General features: G+C 48.7%; 1 protein-coding gene across 2 annotated transcripts; it reads right to left on the reverse strand.

Moving 5' to 3' along the window:
* Window positions 1–250: 250 nt before the first annotated feature.
* Window positions 251–24,893, reverse strand: SLC13A5 (solute carrier family 13 member 5). 2 transcript variants are annotated; one of them, XM_074190509.1, is made up of 13 exons: window positions 24,547–24,893; window positions 20,017–20,145; window positions 19,112–19,248; window positions 18,530–18,660; window positions 17,770–17,923; window positions 12,427–12,549; window positions 11,582–11,797; window positions 8,861–8,961; window positions 8,589–8,707; window positions 7,561–7,722; window positions 5,637–5,774; window positions 1,470–1,641; window positions 251–857 (listed from the first exon to the last, which is right to left on the reverse strand). In XM_074190509.1, the coding sequence occupies exons 1-12, from the start codon at window positions 24,646–24,648 to the stop codon at window positions 1,504–1,506; spliced, it is 1,650 nt and encodes a 549-aa protein (XP_074046610.1). In that variant the 5' UTR covers window positions 24,649–24,893; the 3' UTR covers window positions 251–857; window positions 1,470–1,503. The 2 variants fall into 2 exon arrangements, with proteins under 2 accessions (XP_074046610.1, XP_074046609.1); XM_074190508.1 differs by having other exon boundaries at window positions 18,530–18,711.
* Between the last annotated feature and the right edge of the window lie 1,492 nt (window positions 24,894–26,385).

Genomic DNA, 26,385 nt, shown 5'->3' on the forward strand with positions numbered 1-26,385 from the left:
AAGGGGAAAGGTTGCTAGAAGACTGGGAGAGGCATCCAGGACAACTGCCCTTGGACCATGTACTGGACAGGCGGCGAGGAACCTCAGTGAGGAGGAGGAGAGGCAGACCAGCTTTCCTGAACCCCGTCTAGATCTTCTCCTTGAAACTACTCTGCCTAGGTTCTGGGGCAGTTCCCTCCCAGGGGAGCCAGGATAAGCAAGTGAGCCCGTGTTGGGCAGCCATGATACACAGAACAGGCAGCACCATCTCTTCAGCTTGCTGACTTTATTCTCTGGCCTTCTACAACAAGCCCGGACAGGGGGAGGCATTTTGGTTTGTTCTCCAGCACATCTAGAGAGGCTTGCCAGCCATGGACACTGGGTAGGAAACAGGAAATTGGTTTCTCATGGGAGCAAGCCTTGATCCTCTTGGGCCAGGTGCACTCTGGAGTCAGGCTCCAGACCAGTCATCTGCTGGAGGCTGAAGAGATGACCAGGGACCTTCACTCCACCCAAGGGATCTTTTTAGTCCATCCCCAGAAATCAGCCTTGATCATTTCCTCTGCCTGCAATCCCCAGCCAGAATCAGATCCAGGGGCTAAGAAGGCCCTGGGCCAGAACCAAGGGCTGAGGAGGCAATCCCTGAGGAGTCCTGCTTGTCTCAGGTCAGAGGAGACCTCCATACTTGCCAGAGGAGCCTAGCCAGGTTGAAGAGGTTCTTCTATCTGCATCATTTCGGAGGGCTGACATCTAACTGGAGCTTTAGGACAGGAGTGGAGGAAGGAAGGAGACCTCCTCTGCTCTGTCCTTGACCAAAGAGGGCTCCAGGTCTGCTGTTTGAGGCTGCAGCTCCTGGGCTCCCTCCAGACAGACAGAGCCTGGGAAGGGAAATGGTTTATGTAGTTTGGAAAGAGTCTATTCTCTCACATCAGAAAATGGGGAAGATTTCCTGGACCTTCCTTCTAGTGGAGCCATCAGAGTCAATGAAAGGAGACTCTTGGTGGCTCCCATATGGTAGGAGTCCCTGCTCCCTGCTCCCTCAGTAACCTAAGGGATACATGCACAGGGAGGATCAGGGCTCAAAAGGGAAGGGGTCCAGGCCTCAAGACAGTCTGGGTCTGCACAAACACAGGTACTAGAGTGCAGAAGTTGCCCTGGTCAGTGGGCTCTGCAGCAGGGGAAGCTGGTCATTTGGGCCCAAGGGATGTTCCACCAACCACCAAGAAAGGAAGAGAGGCCATTCAAGATAGGATCCTGGGAAGAGTAGCTGGGCTCCTGTCTCATGGGGATAATTTCTGTTCAAGCCCTGGGGAGCTTGCTCAGACACATAATCTCTATTCATCTTCACCCTGTTGGAGCAAGTACTTTCTTAGTTCTGGATGCAGACACAGGCTGTTGTGAGGGAAGCACATCTGCAAGCTGGGGACACTGACCACTGGAACTTCTGCCATTCTCCCCTTCTTCCCATCCCCTCCCCCCTGCCTCCTTACCCCTCCCACACCCCGTAGCTGGCCAGCTGAACCCTTAGTCACTGGTGTCAGTTTGGGTGATGTTTGCCCAGCTTGGAAATTGGTCCAGGTCAAACAAGAGACGTCCCCAGGTGTTGATGGCTAAAGAGACACAGATCAAGCCGATCACGTTCATTATGAGGCCTGCTTTCACCTGGAACAAAGAGAACCGAGTCAGAACCTGGACAGTGGCTGGGGATGGGGAGAGGCAACAAAAGCAAAGCCAGACCCCACCTCAGCTCCTGCTTCTCTTTGAACTGCCCCCAGGTAGGTCCCACACCATGAGGCAGCAGAGAAAATCTGTCATTTTAGAGCAAGAACCTGGGAGCTGACCAAATCACAGAAAAAAAATCAGTGGCTAGCACATTGTTATTCAAACCTACTGCAGAATTGCTTCCTGGAAGCCCTACTCCACTCAGTTCTTTGGTCATTTGACCCCTTGTGGGTAGAATCAAAAAACCTCGACAAGCCATGGCATGATATTGTGCTTGGATGAGGTGAGTCAACCTTCTTCCACATGCTACCTCCTCCTTCACCATTCTTGTAATTTGGATTACTGAAACCCCACCAGATATCTTGAGGTTCGGGGGTTAGATTTCTTTAAGGAGTATGCCTTAGACCTAATCACTGTGACTCCTGGCCAACAATGGGTGGCAGCTTAAGTGCAAAGGAATTTTGAGCCCTGATGACTCAGAGTGAGTGTAAATAGTAGTTATTTCTGATTTGGTCAAAAATCCTAAGGGTCTCTGTCTTTCAGAATGATTTTGTTGCTGATTTTGACCAGGTAAAAGAGATCATTTTTGGCCTCATTTCTTACTTAGCCTTACTCATTAAATGGGTATTGCCCCAAAGTGAGGTCTGAGAAAGACTTTAGCTTAAAAAGACCAAGGTCCCACTGTATACAGGGTCATCTCCAGTTATCCTGATCCATATCTGGCTGCTGGATCCAGATGACTCTGGAGGAAAGAATGAGACTAGTGACCTTGCACAGTTTCCCTCATTTAAATCCAATTCATTTATGAGTCATGGCATCACCTTCCTGATGTCATGGTCCTCTTTGAGAACAAAGGACAAACAAAAATAATTTTCAGGAACCAGGAACCATCATTACCCTCAGGCACTATTCTTGCATTAGAACGTAAACAGGGACTGTTGTTTTTAATATACACTTATACCCAACACTCAGAACAGTGTTTGGTGCATAGTGAGTGTGTTTCATAAATCCTTTTTCCTTCATCCATATAGAATCACAAAGATAAAGGAACCTCAAAAGAAGTTTAGTGATACCATTCTAGACCCTGGTGTCTGCCATTGGCTAACCCAAGTACATCTGTTGATTGTGGCCCTGTAAGGCCTATCTGTCCACTTTTTTGATTTACTTGTCATGTTTTGTGTGGCTTGTTTGGTCTAAATCTCCTGGGTGATCATAGATCTAATTTCAGAAGCCAAGTGATGCTCTGAGACGATGCAAATGGAAATAGTTGGAGGATCATACACACTAAATCAACAGGCATTATCAGCTCCCGCTGTCTGTTATGAAACTTCTGTTCTGAGAAGCAGGAATCACCCCCCCCCTTGTTATTTTAGTTTTGGGCTGAACATTCTCCATGAATGGGCCATTCCCTTTGGCAATTGTCTATCACTTTGTTTTATGACTTCCTTGCTATCAAGAGGGGCTGTGAAATAAGGTTGTCCCTGGGATCATGTCTTTCAAGGAATCTTGAGAGGTGAAGTTTGAACATGTCTGGGAGATACATACTTTGTTGGAGGGGAACCTTGAAGGCTCCCTTTTACTCTACCAAGTTAAATACTTTTTATGGTCAGTCCACAAACAGCACAGTGGACCCTGCATCGTCTAGAGCTTCCATTTCATTCTGTGACTGACAAGATTCCAGAACTGCCCTTTTCCTTCTCTTGCCTTCAGCAAGTACTCATGTCAGTTCTTTGGATGAGGAGAGAGAGTCAGGAAATCATGGGGTTTGGGGCTTTTTTGCAGGCATTTGTTCTCTTCCCTCCTTTCAGCTGTCTAGATCATCAATCTGTGGCAACTTGGGTCTAGTCCTGTTTTTTGTCTTCATGGCCTTTACCTTTTGTTTTTGCTCTTATGAGGTGGAGAGTCCCATTGTGATTGTATCACTACTCTGGATGGCAAAAAGTCTGGTAGAAAAGCCATTTCCCATTTTTCATATTTTCCTCATCCAGTTTTGCCTCTGTGGATGTCCTGAGGATGACCTCCACCATCATGCTTCTCTGCTGATCTCAGTTGAGAGCCTCAGCTGCCAACTCTTTCCACTTGGCAAAGAGGAGGCAGAATTTAAGCTCTTTGGGTCATTGGGGGTTGATTTGCCTTGCTTAAATTCCTTCTTCTTGTTCAGTCCTGTCTGACCCTCTGGGACCCCATTTGGGGTTTTCTTGGCAAAGATATTGTAGCCATTTCCTTCTCCAGCTCATCTTACAGATGAAGAAACCGAGGCAAAAGGGTGACTTGCCCAGAGTCAGGCAGCTATTAACTCTCTGTGACTGGATTTGAACTAAAGTTAGATAAGTCTTCCTGATTCCAGGCAGATACTGTCTACTGCACTACCCATAATGGCCATAAATGTCCTTAAGGAATTGTAATAATCTCTGTCATTGTTCTTCCCATTTTTTAGCATCAATGACCTAGTTAAGCATGTCAGGTTGGAATTGCTTTCATTTTCATTTCTCACCCTATTTCTTGCTGTTGTTCCCTTTTTTATTGTTATTCTAACATATTGATAGTCTGACTGTACACAGTATGACAATATTTACTCCTTGATTTGATGAGTACATTTCAAAGTCTTAGTCTGAAAGTCTTAGATTTTCTGACACTGCTGTTTATTTAGGCTGTTCCTCCCATTTCCATCTCTCCTCCAGCTCATGGAGGAGCTTCCTGTGGGGTCACCCTCTCACCTCTTAAATGTTTTCCCTTTCATTTCTTTACAGAGTCGAAATTCTGCAAGCCAACTTTTGGCTGTAACGCATCAGTCTAAAGGATGAACCTTGAGTCCATCTAGAGAAAGTACGTTCTAAAAATTCAGAAAATGACAATGACATTTACTCCTCAGTTTTATGAATCTGTCAGGCAACTTCTTCCTGACCGGGACAGCAAACCTGAAACATTTGCACAAGATTTTCCTTATTGGTAGAGGATGAGGACTTGATGTTAGATGCTTATATATGGGGCAGAGTTGGAAGCTGAAAAACCTTCCTTCTTGCTTTAGAGAAGACATGGTTCTAGACTTCCTTTGGAGAGGAATCCAGGAAGAAAAAGAACAAGTCTGGTAAAGCAGCCCCTCCCACTCCCAACATGTCCCTCACTGCTCTCTAGTTTCTCTCTTTAGAGTCCTTAAGGAATCTCCATTACCTTCGGTGAAATTGGTCTCTCTTTCTCTCTCCTCTTTCTCCTCTTTTCTTTCTCTATCCTTTTTTCTCCCTTCCCTCTCTGCCTTTCCTCTCTTTTGCTTCTCTCTCTCTGTCCCCCCTTATTCTCCTTCCTCTCTTTCTTCTCCTATCATTTTCACTCTTACCGATATATCTCCCTCCCAGTAGGTAAAGCTCATCCTCTCTTTGTGTATTATTTGATAAATGCCATCTGTCTCATTTCTCTGATTTCTATCTTCAATCTGCTTAGACAAATGAGTTTATCCAGTGTTCACTCTTCATGATGGTAATCATCATCATCATTTAGTGAAAAGAGAATCAAACCTTTGGATTTAAGCTATAGTTCTTTTTTTATTTTTTTTTGTTTTGTTTTTAGGTTTTTGCCAGGCATTGGGGCTAAAGTGGCTTGCCCAAAACCACACAGCTAGGTCATTATTAAGTGTCTGAGACCAGATTTGAACTTAAGCTATACTTCTTTAAGGGACAGGAACCAGGGAAGAAGTCTGGATTTAAGAATAATTTCTCCTACACCAGTAATCTCTAAGGAAACAGATAAGCTATATTTCCAGTCTAACTGACTTTGTGGTCCCTTCTCCCAACTCCTCTTCAGGCTAGAATCCTAGTCTCCCTTGGAGAGGAACATTAGAGATCCAGAGCTATTCACACATCCCAGGAGGGTGGACATACTCATAACCACCATGCACAAAAGCCATGCCTTAGTTTATCTCACCAGAACAATTGGATTACCATGTCAGAAACCTTGAGGTGGCCATAGGAGAACACAATGGCATTGGGTGGTGTGGCCACAGGTAGCATGAAGGCATAGGATGTGCTCAAAGTACAGGGAAGCATGACATACAAGGGATTGATGCTAATCTTCTGGCACTGGAGGAATAAAAATTGATATTATAAATAATTAGGAAAAACAAACAAACAGATGTTCATGGCCCTAGAGAATCATTCGGGTTTGGTTTGGCTAAGTCTACCCAACCTAGAGCATGGGTTTGATTTCTGAAATTCAGTCCAATAACCCAACAATTGATGGGTAGGGAGGGGATCAATAGACCAGTTGGGGACAGAACACCAAGATATCATGTCAGTCACTTTCCCAGATGGGCACAAAGTACTATTTTCTCCTCTTAACTCTAATTTTTCTTTCACAACATGACTAATATGGAAATATATTAAACATAATTGTATGTATACAACTTTAAAAAAAAAACCCAAAGTGTTTCAAGTGAAGAAGTGTGGCTCAGTGGTGAGTTTGCTGTTTGGGATAGAAGATCTTCCTTCTCCTCTAAGGAATGGGAGAGTCAGTAATGAAAACCCCTTCTTCAGAGACAGAGGAAACAGACTGGGGGTGGTCTAGTCATCCTTTAGCACTTAATCTGTGCTTTTATCCTTTGAAAACTAGTTGGCATTTACTGCCCATTCCCCAAGAAGCTCTCTAAACCCTACTCTGGCATTCTCAGGAGCTGTTTTCTCATGGGGAATGGTCAAGGTTGGATTTCTGAATGATACCACAAAGATCAGAGGTCCAGGGCCCAGGGACCCTGACCCACCCTCTTCTCTGATCTTGGATTCCCCAGATTATGATGGGATAGACTTTGTCCCAGAAAACTGGAACTCAGCCTAAGAAGACCAAAGTCCAGAGTGTGGGTTAAAGACATCCAGCATACTGCAAGAGTGCCTGGAACCACAACAGGGCCAGATAACAGGGTGCCCTAGAGAGGGCCTCTGTTGTGGGAGACATGGTGCCATTGGTGACCACAAGAGAAGCATTCAGGGCCAGTTGTCAGAACCCATCCCAACCATCCATGAGGTTGCTTTCCTAACATTCAGCTGAGCAGTCCACTTTGTTCTTTGGAGGATTTTCATCTTCCTCTTTAAGGCAAAAGGGAGAAACCTCATATTGTAACCACCTCTTAGCACATTGTTTGGAGAGCATCTCCTATGATTCTGTCTCTAGAAGACCCCTCACAATCCCAGGACCAGTGCCTTTGGGGTCACCTTGATGAATAGTACAAAATCATATAAGAGAAGAATGAGGGGGTGGAGGAGGGAAGAGGGGAGTGAAGAATGGTTAAAGACTGGATTCCATGGAAGGGTGACGGGGCCCAGATTATGACTTTAAGCAGCTGCCTCAGTAATCTTGGCTTCAAGATTAGATCTCTATTGAATGGTGTGTCCTTGGGGGGCTGAGGGCTGAACTGGGCTCCCTCAGAAGAGGTCCTGGCCACACTTAAGGGTCCCCTTTAGAGCAGATTCCTTTCTGCTCTAAAGCTAGGGTGGAATGCAAGGAACATGATGGGTGCACTCTAGTCAGAATTTAGAATGGGGAAGGAGACTGTTTCAAGAAATCCTAATGTCTCCAAAGAGACATTGGGACTGGGATGCAGCCTCCTTTCCTTATCTTGATCTAACTCCCCAAGACCTTGAGCTCCTAAAGGACAGGTTGGGTCCCAGGTATGCTCCTACTACAGCGGCCCTTGCTGGGTAGAGAAGCATAGTTAGGAGGCTGGAGAATGAGATGTTGAGCCCATTGGAAGTGCCTTGAAAGGCACAGAGGAATGTGGTGGGGGTGGCAGGAGGGAGCAAGGCATGGGATAGGGGCAAACTGGGGGAAAGGGGAGTGCTTAAGCCCCACAGAAAGGGCATTGTTAACACTCACCATGGAAGCAAAGATGGGTAGGAAGAGGGTCGCGGTGGCAATGTTGCTTGTGTACTCAGTGAAGGAAGCAATTAAAGATGTGAGAAGTATGACCAGAATCGTTGGGGGTAAAGCCTTCAGGGGCTCCATCTGCTCCCCCATCCACTCTGACAGCCCTGAGACCTGCATGCATGAGGACAGGCCTTGGAAAATCTGGAAGAGGAGTCCTTTGGCATCCCTGGATATCAGCCCAGACAAAGGGCCTCCACTGTCCAGCCCCTCACCTTCCATGGAGGCAGCTCCCTCTCCATCAGGTGTTTAGATTGACACATGTTTGGTGTCCATTTTTTAGATGAGGAAACTGATACTTAGAGATATGCCTTTCCTAAGATCACCCTCTGGACAGTAGCATAGTTGGGCTTGAAGTCTGTCTTCAGGTCCCTTCCTCTGTCTCCCCATCAGCTAATATCCCAGCCCCTTGGTGGGCTAGATGCCCCTTGGAACTAAAGCCTCTGGACTCTTGTGCAAGGGAGCCAATCCCCAGGGGCCAGGAGAACTGCCCTTCTCCTCAAAGATTCCCCGGGAGCCAGCAGGCCCAGAATGAAGTCTCACTGAGTAGACTTAAAAACCCTGTCATTTTCCCCCCTTGCCTTCTCCTCCATCTGACCCTCTGGGTCTCCTCGGCATAGAGGTCCCTTTCTCCATGTGAGAAGGTGCACAGAGGCCAAGAGGGAGCCCATGTGGAGGGGTATTCATATCTCTCTCTGTCCCCAGTCTGCTCATTCGGGAAATGAAGTATGTGGCCTCAGTGGATCTAATTTTCTGACATCCTTCCTCCCAGGTCTTGCCAGGCTAAAGTCAAAAGGTCTGGAGCCAAGCAGAGAGGAATCTTCCACCCTTTCCCCATCCCACTTCACATGAGCTGTGGCTGATTGACAACTTGAAGGGCAGGGGAGGAGGGTGAGACTGCCCGGTGAAGTTCCCCCTTATTAGTGCCAGGCCCCAAACAGAGCCCTCCCCATGCAACCAGAGGAAGGACCCACTGTTACCTCACATCCTTTAGCTATGGCAAAGCCACCCCCCAGGAGCAGTACGATGCCCCAGGGAACTTTTTCCTGGGCCACCTTCCAGGTCAGCAGGGGTGGTGGGTAGAATGGGGCTTTCCACTCTGAAATAAAAGGCAGTGGAAGCCATGGCCCCAATAACTGTGTTAGACATGGAGTAGGAAGAGGTGCCCCCTCTGCCACATCCCCCCAAGTGGCCATGACCCAGGCCCCCTCATCTTAGGCCAGTTTTTCCTCCCCCCATCTGTGGACTTCACCTTCTTCAGTCTGGCTTCGGAAATTGAACTTCAACTTCTGGGAAGGAAGGATGAACATCAGGAGGGAAACAAAGACTGCCACAGTGCCATCTGACACATACCTAAAGAACATACAAGCTGAGGGTTGGTGACTGTGGACCAAGAGGACCTAGAAACTGCCCGATGGAGGCTGGCACTGAAGGGAGCAGGCAAGTGCAAGACTTGAGGTCATAGGCATCCTCCTTGACTTGCCAAATCCTTCCCTTCTGGCAAGGCCCAGAAATAGTAGTTTCTCTACCCACACCAGCCCACTGGGGGCTCTCCTTCCTGGCAGACCTGGATCCCTTTTCCTCTCACTGGTCTGGATGCCCAGTCCTAGGTGCCATCCCTGGCCTGGAGTACAACCCTACAAACCCTCCAGCTAAAGGATTATACCCTTTTCTCAACATCACACTTCTGATCCTAGACATTCATACCCAGTTCACTCATTTACATTGTTCTCAGTAGAACCTTGCTTCCCCACAGTCCTCAACAATTCCCCTGGGCTCCCTTCATTGGAATGGAAGCCTCCTGCTACCCAAGATACCGTGCTCTTTGCTCACATCTCCCCTGGAAATTGCATTCTATTCTCCCCAAATTCCCACCAAATTTTCAGGCCAGAAGAAATAAGCCCATGCCTTGTTAAAGAGGCACCCTCCCCAGTCTTTCTCCCCCCCACCAGAGATCTTGCTCTTGAGATGTATGCTGTGTGATGTTAACATCATCTCCCCAAACTTACTGCCATCATCAATCACCCTTCAGGTTGAAGTCCCAACTTCCTCTTCTGTCTCAAGTTCACAAGTCTTACCTCTGTGACTCGTCCTTGTTTTGGGGTCATTTGCTGACCCTTTGCCAACAGATTTATCTCATCCCACTTACACTTGCTTACACCTCAGAATGATGCCATCTCCTTGTTCTGACAGAGGACTTGGGACAAGGATTACTAGTAAGAACCCCAAAATACTGAAGCTCTTGCCTCCACAAGGAAAATACAGGGTGGTCTATCTCTAAGCTAAAGGGACTCAAGTCTCTTCAGTGATGGAAGAACTTTAATATAAGAACTCAGAAGGACTCTGAAGAGGGTAAGGAGGATCCTGATATATATGTCAGGGAGTTGGCAGATGGAAACCCTTGGAGCTAACCTTTTTAATGGAAAGTTCCTTCTAAATGAGAGGGAGCTGGCAGTCCCACAGGTGCTGCAAACAGATTGAGCATCCACAAGGGGCCAGAGAAAGAGAGCCTAGTGATTTCTCCATGCTGTCCAACAGCAGAGACAGGCTGCCTGTTTGTCTTTCCAGGACATCCACCCAAGACATGATCTTCCCAAAATTCATCCAACCAGAAGAAATATGAATGTGGAAAGGACTTCTGAGGATGAGAGGGTCCTGAAGATGTGAGACACTCAGGAGTGAGTTCATCACTCTTGCCATTGTAGCAGGGAGGGCTTCAGAAGAGACAAAAAGATTTGGAAAGTGAACAAAAGATGGTGTCCAAAAATGGGAATCAAGGCTTATGCTATCAGTTAGGGACTTTGGACCAGAGATAGAGAAAATTCCTTCTCTCTCTGCCTCCCTGGCTCCTTGTCTTCTCTCTGAATCCTGTCATTGGGTGGTTTCAATGGCTCTGTCCTTAACCATCTTTCCACCTCTCCACACTTTCTCCCTTGATCAACTCATTGGTTTCTAGTAGAGGACTCCCATAGTTGCATCCCTGATAGCTCTTCTGTACTCTGTCCACAGATGGTCTCTCCCAGCACCTCATTACTTCTAATTTCCTTCTCCTACTAACTCTGTGGTGTCTGCTGTAGCCCCACTGCTCACCTGTCCAGGTCCTTGGGGGAAACATGTTGCCTGGCACTAAGTAAGCTCTATTGATATTGTTCTCTGACAGGAGGTGGGAGACCTGGGGGAGGTCTTGAAGCTGTCTGTGAGTCCTCTCTTTGCTCACTTCCTGTGGAGATCACATTCACATCTTCCTTACCCCATTCCTTCACCTTCTCTTTCCTTTTAGGCCCAGTCCCCATCACATCAGCCCTTTCTACCACTCACCCACTTCTTAGACTTTCAGTCTTCTTGGATCCAAGCTGCCATTCACACCATTGCTAAAACAATCTTCCTTCCTTATGCATAGGGCTGGTCATGTCACTCCAATCCCAGTGACTCCCTACAGCCTACAATCAAGATCAGTCTCCTTTGACCAAGGCATCCAAGACTTTCTGACATCTTGTTCTGCCCATCTTTTCCAGACTTTTTGAGTATTTTCTCTTTTTCTGGGACCACTATTTTGCCTTGAGAAGTCATATGGAATTACACCACCTCTGGACCAATGGTCAGACTTTCCCTGTGCCAGTCACTCCCTTCCTCTACATTTTGGTATGGCCTTCAGGAGTCTTCTCCCATAATCCCATTCCTTAGGAAATTAGGAGTTCTCTTTCTGAAGGAGAGATTTGGGAAACAACCTCGTTCACTCTCCCTCCTCATGAGAGCTGGGTGTATGCTGCCCAGGTCCCCCCGAGTCATCTCTGAGTCCCAGAGGTTTCTGGGAAACCAGACACCCAGAGATGCCTGCCTCCCTCTCTCTCCCCTGCTTTGAGCCTTGCAGGATGATTGCTCAAAACAAGATGAACTCCCTCATAGAAACAACTGAAGGGGAAAGGAGACCCTGGACTAGGGGACACCCTGGGAAAGAGAGCCAACCCCTTACTTTTTCTTATTCTCTATCCAGTAAATCGACTGCCAGCCAGGAACAAAGCCAGGATCTCGAAGAAACCACAGAAGGACCAGAAGGATGAAGTTGATGAGCACACTGAGCTCGGCATAGGAGAGGGGGCCCAGCTTCTGATACTCCTCTTTAATCAGCATGTAGGCCGCCTTCTCCTTCTCCGTCTTCTCCATACCGATGCCCATGTTTCTCTTAAAACTTTGGAACCAAAACTTGAGTCAAGGCTCAGTTCCAGAGCCAGTCACCCTCCCCCCTAGCAAGACTGGGGAGCAGGGAATCAGGCTAGCATGGCTGTCTTCTGGAGGCATCTTGCCTGCCCCATCACCCCACCGAGACAGGGGCCATTTGGCACATTTCCCCCTCGGGTCTCTCTCCTCCCTCACCCTAGGTCAACAGTAAGCTGCTTGAGGACAGACTGGAGGGAGCAGAGTTGCTTCCCCTTTCTCAAGGGCTGCCTGGCTGCCATATAAACTTGGAAACCATGATGTCATCGGTCAGACTGGGGACATGCCCATAGGGATGGAGGAAGACTTATTCCTGATGACCTCAGAGTCCCTTCCTTCACAGAGGTCAGTACCGCCTTCTCCTGGGAAAAAGGAGAACTCTGTCCCATGAAAAGTGTCCTAGGTCCTGAAGCTGAAGTGCCCCAAGATGGCCTTGAGATCCCAAATGTCAGATTATTGTAGGCCTCCGGAGGGAGGGCAGCAGCTGCTGCTGCCCTCCTCCCTCTGCCCTCCCCCATGTGCCCCCCCCCCCCGTCTTCACCCCAGGTGTTTCTGGGCAGTGTCCTCGCCTTCCCCTCCCCATGGGGCAACTCTCCTACTTACTTGGCACCCAGGAACAGCCACTGGAGCCAGATCCAAGAAATGAAGAGCATCAGAATGGAGCAGGGGAAGGCAAAACCGAACCAGGAAGCAAAATTGACAATTTCTTTGCTTTCAGGGAACAAGCTGGAGAAGGAGGAGGAAAAGAGGAGGAGGAGGAAGAAGAAGTGGGGAGGAGGCAGCTCAGGCTTAGAGCAGAGAGGCTGGGGGTTGGGTGGACGGCCCTTCCCCAGCTCCCTCCCATGCGATTTTCTTGGTGGAGGTAGGGATTGGTTTGTAATTCTGAATTTAATATCTCCCATCTCAAAAAGACAGTTTCCATTCATACAGCTGAGCCCAAAAGAGCATTCTCTGGAAGACAGAGAATCTCCCTTCTATAGAACTTACTCAAGACAGAAAGTATACCATAAGTTCCATATATTATTTTTCCAAGTTGTCCTGTTTGTCTGGGCTTCCCTCTGACCCCATCTCTGGTTGTTTTGAAAGGCATCAGTGACCCTATTTGTTCCTACAACTATGGCTAAAGCCTTCTCTCTCTCTCTCCCCAATTAGAGCCAGGAGAGTGAAAAAAAATAGTCAAGCAGAATGAATCCATTCAGTGGAAATGTCCCCAACATTCATGCCTCCTGCTGGACTACCTCTCTTCCAGGAAGGTGATAGGCATTTTTCCTTCAGTCCCTGAGAATCATGGTTGGGTCTTCTGTCCTTCACAGTTGCTTTTCTTTACAATGTTGTCATGGCATTATTGTGCTTAGATTTTTCTGAAATGGTCTCTCTCTTATTCTCTCTCCCCTAGGTTTTTGCAAGGCAATGGGGTTAAGTGACTTGCCCAAGGCCACACAGCTAGGTAATTATTAAATGTCTGAGATTATATTTGAACTCAGGTCCTCCTGACTCCAGGGCCGGTGCTCTATCCACTGCACCATCCAGCCACCCCTCTCTTATTCTCCTAAGGTATGTTAATATTTGTTCAACCATCCCCCAAAGATGGGTTGTCACTCCCCCTTAGATTCCAATTCTTCTTGTCTTCTTCTTTGCAAAGATGCAAATGGCCTTTTGCAAATATTAATTCAGTTGTTTGCCCCAACAGCTCTGTCAAGTAGGTGCTATTATCTCTGTTTTACAGATGAGGAAACTGAAGCCCACCAAAGTTAAATGACTTAGAGAGGGACATGTAGGTAGTATTCATGCAAAGTGATTAAAATAGCCATACTCTTTGACCTAGAAGTTCTGCTGCTCAAAGAAGCCACTGAGGAGAAGAAAGTCTGCAGATACACCAAAATATTTTTAAGAAATGGCTAATGTGAGGACTACAAGAAGCATGCAAAGAACTCTATGAACAGATATTGAATGAAGTCAGCAAAGCCTAGAAAACAACCTATACAATGAAAACAAAAGAAGTTCCACAGAGAACTGCAGATAGATCCTAAGAATAAGTACAGCTGCCAAGAGGAGAGAGGAGAAGGCACCTCTCCCCACTGTTCATTTTTAGTGGTGCGGCATTCAAACGTGGAGGGTTCCCACTCAGGTCATCAGATTTTTCTTTTAGTGTATTAATTTTGCTGGAATTTTTTTTTTTATGAAAAATAATTTCTTATAAAAGATGGCTCTCTGGGAGGGGCAGACAGGTAATGGAAAAAATAAAGGCTGACAACAAAAGTAACTTTCTTAATTCACCTGGAATTTATCCCATCTTTGACACACCTTGGCTAGGTCACCCTTTTCATAATGCTCTGTACTGAGTGAATCATTTCAGTCATGTCTTTCCCCATTTAAGGTTTTCTTGGGAGAGATACTTGGCAGAGGCTGTCCTCAGGAAAATCAATCTTCCTGACTCTAGGACCGGCACTCTTATCCACCAAGGAGTCACCTAGCTACCCATCATCATGATGCTCTAGGAAATTATTCTAAACAAGTTTTTATCCTTTTTTTGCATCATCATAGGTTTTCCCCAGGACCCTTTTATTTCCCCCTCCCCAAGAGTCATTCCATTTAGTAAAAGGTACTTTTTAAAAGAAGAATTAAGAGGAAAAAATCCCAACACTCAATCAATACATTGAACGAGTCTATCTTTTAAATAATTTTTCGAGATGAAATGTTACAGGCCACTTGTTACATCAGGGGGAAACTGGAAATTCCCCACATTGATGAACTCACAGGATCAGAAATAATCATCTTGAGTTGATTTTACTAAGTGGTCTGTCAAAGTCTGGCTTCTGCTGCCATCCACCTCGAGCTTTTTATTATCTGAAAATCTGAATGAGAATTCCATCTCTGCCACTCTGTGCATCTTTGATACACATATTCAGCAGCCCTTGAGTGTTATGCTTACAGCTTCTAACTGAGTTCAAGACTTCTCTTTGAATCTGGTCATCCAATACTTTCAGCATCCCACCTCTCTCCATCTTATCCAAAAACCAATCTAAGACTTGCTCAAATTCTCCTGGAATCAAGATTAAGCTTGCATTTCAGCCTTCCCCAGCATTAATCAAAAACTAAAACCCAAAGAAATGAGGGCAAGACTTGCATGTGACCTCTGATTGATGACTGCCTTGATAAAAGCCCAGCTTCCATTGGGACATATTCATTAACTGTGACTTACATTTGATATCCAGGTCAAACTTAGTGGTCATAGGCCACTCCATTCACTTCCCCTTTGTGAAAATCATTGGTTGGTTCCTGTTCTGCCTGTCTTTCAAAGATCACCAAAAATGGTCTAATCAAGTCCATCAGGGAGATCATTCTGGCCCATTGGTTAGGGGGCAGGTCATCTGGGCTCATCAAGAACAACCTTTGTCATTACTTTTGTCCTGTACTGTCCAGCTCAGTGTTTACTCTCCTCAGCAGGGAAACAAGAAGCCAAGTAAAGCTTGGGGTCCTGTGCATCTCCTCTGCTTCCAGGATCATCTTCCCACCTGCCTATCCTGCATGCTAAAGAGGAGGACAACTCCCAGTCCCCCACCATAGTTTTAAAAGATCACATTCTATAGAAAAGGGAAGAATATAGGCATAAACAAAACCAATGCACCCCAAACTGGTTCTTGTCCATTATTGAAGATCATCAAGATAACATCATTATAGAGGTGGCTAGGTAGCACAGTGAATAGAGCACTGGCCCTGAAGTCAGGAGTACCTGGGTTCAAATCCAGTCTCAGACACTTAATAATTACCTAGCTGTGCGGCCTTAGGCAAGCTACTTACCCCCATTTGCCTTGCAAAAACCTAAAAAAAAATTACATAATTATGTTAGAGATAAAACACAGTGTGTCCCACTGTGACTTAGTAGACCAATATGAACTCGGAATGCTCTACCACAGATCAGGCACAAATAGTCCATGTGAATACCTGGAGCAAGTTCCCTAAACTTATACATCTCACATTTCCTGTGAACTTTTTTCAATACTACTTTGATGACAGAGCCTCCTCTCTGATGAGGGCATGCCATGCTTAGCAGTCCTGCACCACTGTCTCCTTTGTTGCACAATCAATTCCAAAGTTCTTAAGAGATACCTTGCAAGTGTCCTTACATTGCATTTTCTAGGGGTGGCTAGGTGGCACAGTGGATAAAGCACTGGCCTTGGAGTCAGGAGTACCTGAGTTCAAATCTGGCCTCAGACACTTAATAATGACCTAGCTGTGTGGCCTTGGGCAAGTCACTTAACCCCCTTGCCTTGCAAAAACTAAAACAACAACAACAACAAAAAAAAACCCCAACATTGAATTTTCTGACCTCCCCACCCCCAAGACCACTTGGCCTGTGTTAGTTCTTCATAAAATATTGTCTTTTTAGGCATTTAACCAAAATTAGAAGGAAAGCAGAAAACTGGAGAGAAATTTTACAGTAAATTATCTCCGATAAAGGCCTTATTTCTCAAATTTATAGACAACTGAGTCAAATTTATAAGAATATGTGGCATTCCCCAATTGATACATGGTCAAAACATATGAACAGGCAGTTTTCAGATGAAGAAATAAAAGTTATCTGTAGTCATGAGAAAATTCTCTAAATTACTTTTGATTAGAGAAATACAAATTAAGACAATAATGAGGTACCAGCTCACACCTATCAGACAATACAACAAAAAAGAAAATAATAAATGTTAGAGGGGATATGAGAAAATTGGGACACTTTATGTCCTGTTTATCGAGTTGTGAATTGGTCCTACAATTCTGGAGAACAATTTGGAACTATGCCTAAAGGGTTATAAAACTGTGCAAATCCAGTTGGTCTGTATCTCAAAGAGATTTTTTAGAAGAAGTAAAAAAGGATTCACATGCACAAAAAATATTTATTGCAGCTCTTTTTCTGATGCCTAAGACCTGAAAATCAAGGAGATGTCCATCACCTGGGGAATGGCTGAACAAATTGTGGTGTATGATTGTGATGGAATATCATTGTGTTATATGAAATGGGGAGTCTGATGATTTAAAAAAAAAAACACATGAACTTCCATGAATGGATGCAGAGGGAACTGAGCAGAACAGGAAAACACTGTACACAGTAACAGCAATATTGTACCCTGAAGAACTGTGAATGGCTTAGTTATTTATGGCAATTGGTCCAAAACAATCTCAAATGACTCATGATGAAACATTTTTGCTATCTGCTGAAGCACACTTCTCTCTCTCTCTCTCTCTCTCTCTCTCTCTCTCTCTCTCTCTCTCTCTCTTTCTCTCTCTGTCTCTCTGTGTCTCTCTCTCTCTCTTTCTCTCTCTCTGTCTCTCTCTCTCTGTCTGTCTCTCTCCCCACCTTCCCTCCTTGTTTCCTTCCCTCCCTCCCTTCCCATGCTCCCTCTCTCCCTTCCTTTCTTCTTCCTTTCTTCTTGTATAAAATAACTAATATGGAAATGTTTTATATAATTGCACATGTATAACATATATCAGATTGTTTACCACCTGTGGGGAAGGGAGGGAGGAAAAGCTAGAATTAGGAACTTTGCAAAACTTCAAAAAATCTTAACAGTTAATGTGGGGGGAATAAAAAATTTTTGAATACTTTTTTAAAAATGAAAGACTGGCCACCTCAGAGTTATCTCAAGCTGTTTTCCCTAATCCATTAGTCAATCAACAGCCCAGCACCATTTTGATGCAAAGTAATGATTTGGCATTGAAAGGTCAGAAATCCTGGTACCAATCTGGCATGATCTGGACAGGAAACATCAGGAAAATGTGTCTGAATCAATGTGCCCTTTCCAGGACTGCTAGTGCTTCACCAACCTCAATAAAGGAGAAGGGAAGGTATCTACCTATGCCAGTGCCTCCTCAACCCTTCCCCTTGTGCCCAGGTTCCCCCTTGCCTTGGAACTTGTAGAGAGTTCCAAAGAACCCAGGAAACATGTGACTTACGTGTTCATCTGCCCTGATAGCACAATATTGGGTCCAGTCCCAGTCAGAGTCCCTGTGCCACCAATGCTGGCTGCATAGCTTATACAAAGTGTCATGGCCTTGCAGATATCTCTGTCTTTGGTTAACATCTCCCTGGTCTTGACCACACTTTTCCCTGTAAAGGAAATAAGATTAATTGCCTTGGGCACCAGCCTTGCCAAACCCTCCCAAGGCTCCAAGGCTGCAGGAGTGCCCAGAAAGGCCCACAAAATGTGTTGGTTTCTCTTGATGGGGGTTCAGACATGGGAAAGACATGGGAAAGAAGCATTCATACATTCATCTTTAATGGAGTCACTGCCAAAACATCTCTGATCCAAGTCACCCAGGGAGCAAAGACCTGCATCTGGGGGGGGGGAGGTCAGGAAGGCAGAAAACAGGTCATCCAAAGAGAGAAGGTTGGTTTGGAAAGAAGAGGTGTGTAGGCCCCTTTTGGCTGGTGGATGGAAGTCTACAGGAAAATGGGACCCACCATGGAAGCTACATGGCTTATTCAAAGGAATGATTGACTCTGCCCAGAATTTGCCCCTTGATGAAGCAGGCCAAAAAGGAAGAGAGCCTGTGGGGAAGCCTGTCCTCCTCTGCCTCTCAGAGAGAAAGGGAAGGATTAGGTCAGAGAAGGTAGAGTGAGTGTCCCAACCCTCCCCGGCCCTCCTGTGGCTTCATTCGGGTTCCATTCGGGAAACAGGCCAGAGTGATCCTTGTTCTCCACACCAGGGCTCACCTTGGAGGGGCTCGTCCTTATCCAAGAGCTCTACACTGGATGGGTAACATTTGTTGTCCTTGTCAATCACCTTCAGCTGCTCTAGCACAGCCTGGACAATGGGCACCATCATGGCTGTGGTGGCCGTGTTGCTGATCCACATGGACAGGAAGGCCGTGATACACATGAAGCCCAGCATTAGGCTACAGGGAGGATTCAGGGCAGAAGTCAATTTCCTGTCTACCAGGGGCATGTGAGGGTGGACTTGACCTCTTAGGGTGGCACTGGAGAGATGGGGCCAGGTGGGCAACCCAAAGAAAGGTCCCTCCCTTCCTGTCTGACCTTCCTCCTATTCCCACTGACCTCTCCTGCTGGTTTGCCTAGTGTGTTAACCCCCCCGCCAACTTGGCAGACGCTGGCTCCTGGTTACCAGGCTTAGTCGAAGAGACCTGGTTCATTGCCCCCAGTTTTGCTCCTTGAGAGACCCTGGACCATCCCTACCCCTCTGTGGGACTGTCTCCACATCAAGTCTCTTCTCAGACTCTCTTGAGTCTGTCTATGCTAAGTTACAAGCAAGAGGGAAGAGAAGAGCAGGACACATACAAGCCAGGGGAGATGCCAACCATGAGGAGGGTGCGCAGGGCGATCCTCTTGTGAACATTCCAATGCTCTACAGCCACAGCCACGATCAGACCCCCCAGGAAGAGCATTGTGGTGTCCTTCATGTATTGGATACAAACCTACAAGATGAGCAAAAACAATCTTCTGTGAGTCTATCAGTCTGTCTGTCTATCTCTGTCTGAGTCTATCTTCCTGTCTGAGCTTATCTGTCTGAATGTCTATGTACCTGTCAGTCTGTGTCTATCTGAGTCTTTCTGTCTTCCTATGAATCTATCTTCCTATCTGTTAGTCTTTCTGTGAATCTGTCTGTGGGTCTGACTTTCTGTCTGTGTCTGCCAGCTCGCTGGCCATGACCTCTCAGCTCCCCCTTTGGACCTAGAACCCTACACCCAAGAAAGAAGCCAACAATAAAGTCCAGGTCCTGATGTTGCCATGTCTTCCCCCCTCACCAACAGACAGGGGAGATGGGATGGGATGAAGACTGGTGACCAGAAATGACTTTGAGAAGGGGATCAAAATCTGACCTAGGGAGGGAAAGAGGAAAAGGGGAGCAACAGTGGGTTTTAAAAAGACATCATTTGGGGAAATCTGGGAGTCAGGAGAGCAGCAAGGCTCCACAAGGGCCCTAGAATTCACCACGTGTTAAGAGCCTGACCCTGGACAAGTATTTCTACTACTCAGAGCCTCATTTTGCTCATCTAGAGGATGGGGAGTCCCCATTTCTGAGTATCCAAGACAAGAAATGCCCAAGTTCCAAAAACCAAACCCTGGCAAGAAGCCTCCAGAGGTCCCCTGGGGGCTAGTGGGGAAAATAGCTCCCCAGGTGGAGTGGCAGACAGATTGGAGCAGGATACATGGACTGGGTGGGGGCCCTCTGATTGACTTACCTGCTTGGAGTCCATGATTTTGAGCAAAGGGAAGAGCAAGGCAGGGAGAAGGGATGTCACGGCCAGGGGGATGACCTCAGTACACCAGTATACAGCCATGAGGAGGATAACATAGGCACAATCAGCACTCTGCAATACAAGGCACCATGGGGGTCAGTGGCAGCCCCCCCCCCACAGCTGCCCCCAAGGCAGTCTGCTGGGCTGGCAGCCAAGCCGCCTCTCCCAAAGAAAAGCCTCAGCTGGGAGAAGCTGCTGCAGGTCCACATGAGCAGGTTCTCCAGCTACTGAAGGACTCAAGATTGGCAATAGGGAGTGCTTCAGTCAGACAAGTCCTCAAGGTCCTGGATTTCCTTTCTCTCCTCTCATCCTCTGTAGAGTTAAGCCATGGAGAGGGAGGGAAAGGGAGAAAGCAAAGACCCCTCCCAAGTTTGATGCTCAGGGGGCAAGAAGGTGAAAAAGGTCAAAGGGAGAGCCAGCAAATCACAGGAAAAAACAGCTGACAATAACAGCAATAATAGCTGTGATTTTTAGCACTAGCAAATTACAGTTTGCAGAATTTCTTAGAAATATCTCATTTGGGCCTCACAAGAACCTGGAAAGGTGGTGTAAATACATCTTATAAATGAGGAAACTGAGGCAAACAGAGGCATGACTTGCCCAGGATCACACAATATCTGAGGTAAGACTCAAACACAGGTCTCCCTGCTTCCAATTTCAGTGCTTTCTGTCCTGAGGCAACACAGTGGCCCACAAGTGACTCTGGCTGGAGTCACAGGGACCAAACACAACCTAGAACTCTCACTCCCTGTGTGATTTGGGATAAGTAAACCTCTCTAGACCTCAGTTTCCTCTTAAGTAAAATGGGGAGATTGAACTCCATGACCTCTCAGGTTCCCCTTTTTGACCTAGAATCCTATACCCAAGAAAGAAGCCAGCAATAAAATCCAAGTCTGGTGTCACCACATCTTCCTCCCTCACCAAAGGACTGGGGAAATTTGATGGGATGAAGATTGGTGACCAGAAATGACTTTGAGAAGGGGATCAAAATATGAGCTGGGGAGGGGAGGGAAAGAGGAGAAGGGGAGCAGCATTGGGTTTTAAAAGGACATCATTTGGGGAAATCCACAAGTCAGAACAGGGATGCATGGAGAAGAGGTGTGCAAGGAACAAGATCGTCATACTTTCATGGAGTAAACAACAGACCACTCAGGCAGAAGAAAATGGATGCGTAGCTTGGGCAGCCACGCAGGACTCTGAAATGAACTTGTTCTAATGACAAATTTCAATCACCTGGAATCCGAACAGTGTTTGGGGCTGGATTCTATGCTCATTTGACCCTTCAAAAGGAGGAGAAGCAATGACAGAATTACTATTCCCTAAATGTTACTAATAGAGAGCAATGGATAGGAACTAAAGAGGACAAACAGAGACTAGGCAGACAGGCCTTAACCAGACCTGTATTCAGTATTAATTGAGAGATAATGAAGAGGGTGGGAACCAAAAAGAGGAGGGAAAGCCAAGATTTAGGGCCATCCATTCCCTTCCCAGGACTAATGGGGAAAAGCATGGGTCACTGAGCTCAGTAACCCTACTCTGGTGGCCCTCTTCATTCCAGCCACGAGCCCTGATCTCCTGCACAAGGGAAGAGGGAGGTGGTGACCCAAGGCTGAAAAGGGACTTGCCCAGGGACTCTCAGCTGAGACATCTTTCCTGCTTCAGAGTGACCACTACCTTCTCCTCTAAGAGGGAGCAAAGGCAGACTATTGAGCCTAGATTGCTTGCTCGGGTCCCTGAAGTCAGAAAGATTGATGCAGTGGCTCCTAGAGAGAAGGCTACAAACGCCACTCCCAGTTGGCATGACAGACCAGACCCTCCAAGATTCACAGAGGACTAGGGTCCCAGAAGAGGACAGGAGTTTAAAAATCATTCCCTATTCTGAGATCCTTGGGAAGTGCTCATTCACTTTTGAATCATCTTGAAATCATTCATTTTTTGAAAGATGAGGAGCTCGCTCTCTGCTGGGGCAGCCCCTCCTGCAGTGGACTGCTGTACCTTAAGAGAAGTAGGCCTGTGCAGAGCCCAGGCCAAGTCTGGTCAGCAGTTGGGGCTGTCTATGACAGACACATGTGGGAGGGGGTTCACACGGCTGCCCACACCTCTGGGTGTCTGGAATCCGCCAGTCTCCATATCTCTCAAAGGCAGCCATCCTAGACCCTAGAACGCTCGGCTCCAGAGCTCCCCTTGCCTGTTCTCTGTCCTTGGAACCTGCCTCTAGCTCAGTAACATTCTGCTCGCAGTCGGGACCATGTCGCCTCAGCTTCTCCCTCCTGGAAGACTATTCTGGAAGCCCGGCCCCGGCTCTCTCCCTCTCAATCGAATTCAAGCCTTTCCTGAACCCTAGTTGCTAATTCTCTCTCCCCTCTTCAAGTGGTCTTGGATTAACCTCTCTGGTGAAGAGATCCAGGAAGCTTGCATCTGGCAGACTCGGTCTGTCACTCGGGGCAAATCCCAGTCGCCATCTAAGGCAACAAAATGGGAAAGCACATGCCAACCTGCCCTGGCAGATGCACTTTGCTCCTCAAGAAGTTCCCTGCAGGAACAAAAGACCAAGCTGAGCCCTCTCCCCAGTGAGGTCATGTTCTCCCCCACGTCCCCTGAGGGCAGAGGCTGGTTGGTATCTTACTTCTGTCCCAACAGCTGGCACATTGGTGCTTTGTAAAGCTTATGGATGTGGCTAGAAAGCCAACTGGGCTGCTGGCAGGGGCTCTCTCCACAAACTCCAGCTGTACCCCAAACTGCCTTTGCTATAGCAGAATTCTTGTGGCTGAATGTTGAGCTGGAAGCTTCAAGACTCTGAGCCAGACAGATGGGAGTGGCACAGCAGTCACAGACAGCAGCAGGGACACCAGTGGGGAGGAAGATGGAAATACAGTCATCCCAACACAGAAACAATGCAAGGGAACACAGGGACAAGCCCAAGCTCTGAAGAAAACTCAGTGGGCAGTTCAAGTAGGGGCTGGAGATTCTGAAGGCCAAGGAGACCCAGATGGGCAAGCCTCCCATCCGGGAGGCTGCATCGGCCCTGGAGGGTGTTGTATGAGGGGGGAGTCTCCAACACTGGGCAGTGGGGGAGCATCTAGCTGAGGAGGCCAGAAGGGGCAAGGGACCCCCTCACTCATTACAATTCACACAGCATTGCTATAGATACACAGAAATCAAGGCTGCCAAGAACCCATTCTCCTGGGTTCAGCTCACCTGAGTCTGTCCCTTTTTTCTGCCTCTGATGGTGCCAGCTTGCTCCCTTCTCCCTGAAGGTCCCTGGCAGTGCTGCCATTCTAGGAAGGCTGCACAGACCAGAGTGGACTTGAATGTTGAGCAGCCTGGGCTGCCAGGCCCTTGTCATTAACCACACAAATCACCCCAACAGGGGACCTGGTCCTGGTCATAAGAATTGTCTGGAGGTCTCTTTCCGCATGTGGGAAGCCTGCCATTGGCGGGGCTAGGCACTCACGGCACTCCTCCTTAAGTTCGAAACAGTGAGCTAGTGACCAGAAGCTGGACTGCTGGTCCCAGCTGACCATGGTCACCAGAGACACTTCTGGGGCCAAGCTGGGGCACTGAGGGGGGGGAGCATAGAATTCCACCTGTTTGCCTCTCCCTGGGCTCCCCAGGATGCCAGCCATTCAGGGCAGCACCTGGACCCCACTGGTGCCAAGCCAAAGAATGGCTGAGGGAATAGGGATGGGAAGCTACACTGTGCACTGTTGGGGGGGGGTCAGGGAGGGCATCTCCGGGACACTGAGGCAGGAGCAGGAGGGAGATCGGGCAGAACATAGCCTCCAGCTCTATTTCACTGAGCCATGACCTCTCCCCTCCTTCCCAGGGACCCCGGCCAGGGGGCGCAGGAAAGCTGAGGCACCCCTGTTCCCGAGTCCATTCCCGGGGAGAAGTTCGGCGGCTCTGGACCCGGCGCAGCGGCTCAAAGCAGCCCCCGGCTGACCCAGGGTAAGAGTGAGCCAGGGTGAGGGGGGGGGGAACCGAGAAACTGAGGCACAGGGGAGAGGAGAAAGAGAAAAAGGGGAGAAGGAGAGAAAGTGGAGAAGGGAAGACGAGGAGAGCGGAGACAGAAAGGGGCAGAGACAGACAGGAAGACATTATCTCTCAATTAATACTGAATACTCAGGAAGGGCACCCCAAGCAGCCTCTGGGTGCAGGTGGCCCCCCCAGCAACCCCTGCTCCAAGTCCCTTGGCCTTGGGTCCTTCTCCCGCTCCCGAGCCCAGCACGGAGGCTTCCTCCGAGGGCAGTGCCAGCCTCCCAGGACCTGTCCTCCGAGGGCAGTGCCAGCCTCCCCGTGACTGTCCTCCGAGGGCAGTGCCAGTCTCCCGGGACCTGTCCTCCGAGGGCAGTGCCAGCCTCCCGGGACCTGTCCTCCGAGGGCAATGCCAGCCTCCCCGTGACTGTCCTCCGAGGGCAGTGCCAGCCTCCCCGGGGCCGACACTCCGAATGGTCCCGGGCCCTGCCCCCTCACCTTGGACTGGGTGAGCACCATGATGGGCAGCAGCAGAAAAGGCGTCAAGAAGAGGAAGAGGAAAGTCTTGAACTTCCTCAGGCAGCTCAGGACCGAGGCCATCTTTCCTCGGGGAGCAGGAGCCGGGCCGGGAGGACCGGCAGCGGGCGCCGCCGCCTTAAGTAGAGGCTGCGGCCGGGAGGGGGGCCCCCGGGGCTGGCGGGGGGAGGGGGCGCAATTCCCTCCCTCGCGGCTCCGGCCTGTTTCGGCCCCGCCCCCCGGGCCGCGGGTCGGGCATCGGAGTGGGGGGGGGGGGCTCCCCCTCTGCCCGGCCCCTCGCCCAGCCCCGCTCTCTCTCCCCTACCCCCCTAGGGCCCCGCCCCTGAGCTCATCGCCCACCCCGGGGGCCGGGGTGCGGGAGGTGCCACGCAGCCCAGGGAAGCTTTCTGTCCCGGGTTTCCCGCGCTGTCCCGCAGCAGTAACGGACACCAACGTCCACCCCCTCCCCACGAGGGCCATTCTTCCTCCCCATCCTCGGGTGCGCAGGTGCCGGGGCCGCCCCACAAAGCTGCCCCCTCCCCGAGGCGCGCCCCTGCCTCTCCTCCCCAAGCTGTCAGCCCCCCCCCCAGGGGAATTCCTAGCCGCCCACCCCCTCTGCCACAGCCTGGGAGACCCCTGAGCGGCCCCCGCTGAAGTCTGCGCCCTGGTCCTCTGGCCAGACTGCTCTAACGGGGCCCCGCGGGCTCCCTCCTGTCCCTCTCCTGTCCTCCGGCCTTTCTCTGGCACCCGCTGCCCTCGGCCCAGAGGACTATCCCCAGGTCCCTGGCGCTCGCTCCTTTCTGCCCTGGCTGGAGCCTCCCGCTGGCCAGCCCGGCCCCAAGGCCGGAGGGCTCCGTCAGCCCTTCTCCCAGACGCCCTCCGCTGGACGGGACGTCCAGACACACACACACACACACACACACACACACACACACACACACACACACACAGAGACACAGACACACAGACACACACAGAGACACAGACACACACACACACACACACACACACCTCTCTGTCGTTCTCTGTCTCTCTCTGTCTCTGTCTCTCTCCATCTCTCTGTCTGTCTCTCTGTCTCTCTCTCTGTCTCTGTCTCTCTCTGTCTCTGTCTCTCTGTCTCTGTCTCTCTCTCCATCTCTCTGTCTCTGTATCTCTCTGTCTCTCTGTCTCTCTCTCTGTCTCTCTCTGTCTCTGTCTCTCTGTCTCTGTCTCTCTGTCTCTGTCTCTCTCTCTTCTCTGTCTCTCTGTCTCTCTGTGTCTCTCTCTCTGTCTCTCTCTTTCTCTCTGTCTCTCTCTCACCTCTGTCTCTCTGTCTCTGTCTCTCTCCATCTCTCTGTCTCTGTCTCTCTGTCTCTGTCTCTCTTTCTGTCTCTCTTTCTGTCTCTCTTTCTGTCTCTCCCTGTCTCTCTGTCTCTCTCTGTGTCTCTCTCTCTGTCTCTCTCTTTCTCTCTGTCTCTCTCTCACCTCTGTCTCTCTGTCTCTCTCTCTCTCTCTGTCTCTCTCTCTCTCTCTCTCTGTCTCTCTCTGTCTCTCTGTCTCTCTCTGTCTCTCTGTCTCTCTCTGTCTCTCTGTCTCTGTCTGTCTCTGTCTCTCTGTCTCTCTCTGTCTCTCTCTTTCTCTCTGTCTCTCTCTCTCTGTCTCTGTCTCTGTCTCTCTCTCTCTCCTCCAGTCGGGTCGTGGGGGGGGGGGGGGCGACTAGAATTGCTGAGAGGCGGCTTCAGCCTGGTGGCCTGGGTCTTCCTCCTTAGAGGATCTGGACTTGGACTGGCTGGCCATTCGCCACTCCTGCAGCAGGGGGCGACATAGTGCACAGAATGCCTC

This window comes from Macrotis lagotis, chromosome 6, assembly GCF_037893015.1.
Source record: "Macrotis lagotis isolate mMagLag1 chromosome 6, bilby.v1.9.chrom.fasta, whole genome shotgun sequence".
Lineage (NCBI taxonomy): Eukaryota > Metazoa > Chordata > Mammalia > Peramelemorphia > Peramelidae > Macrotis > Macrotis lagotis.

Coding starts and splice junctions, on each gene's coding strand:
- SLC13A5 (XM_074190508.1), bottom strand. CDS start 24,648: ATGGCCTCGGTCCTGAGCTGCCTGAGGAAGTTCAAGACTTTCCTCTTC. Junction 12,550..17,769: donor CTATCAGGGCAGATGAACAC/GTAAGTCACATG, acceptor CTCCTTCTCCAG/CTTGTTCCCTGAAAGCAAAG. Junction 7,723..8,588: donor CCATAGCTAAAGGATGTGAG/GTAACAGTGGGT, acceptor TCATGCATGCAG/GTCTCAGGGCTGTCAGAGTG.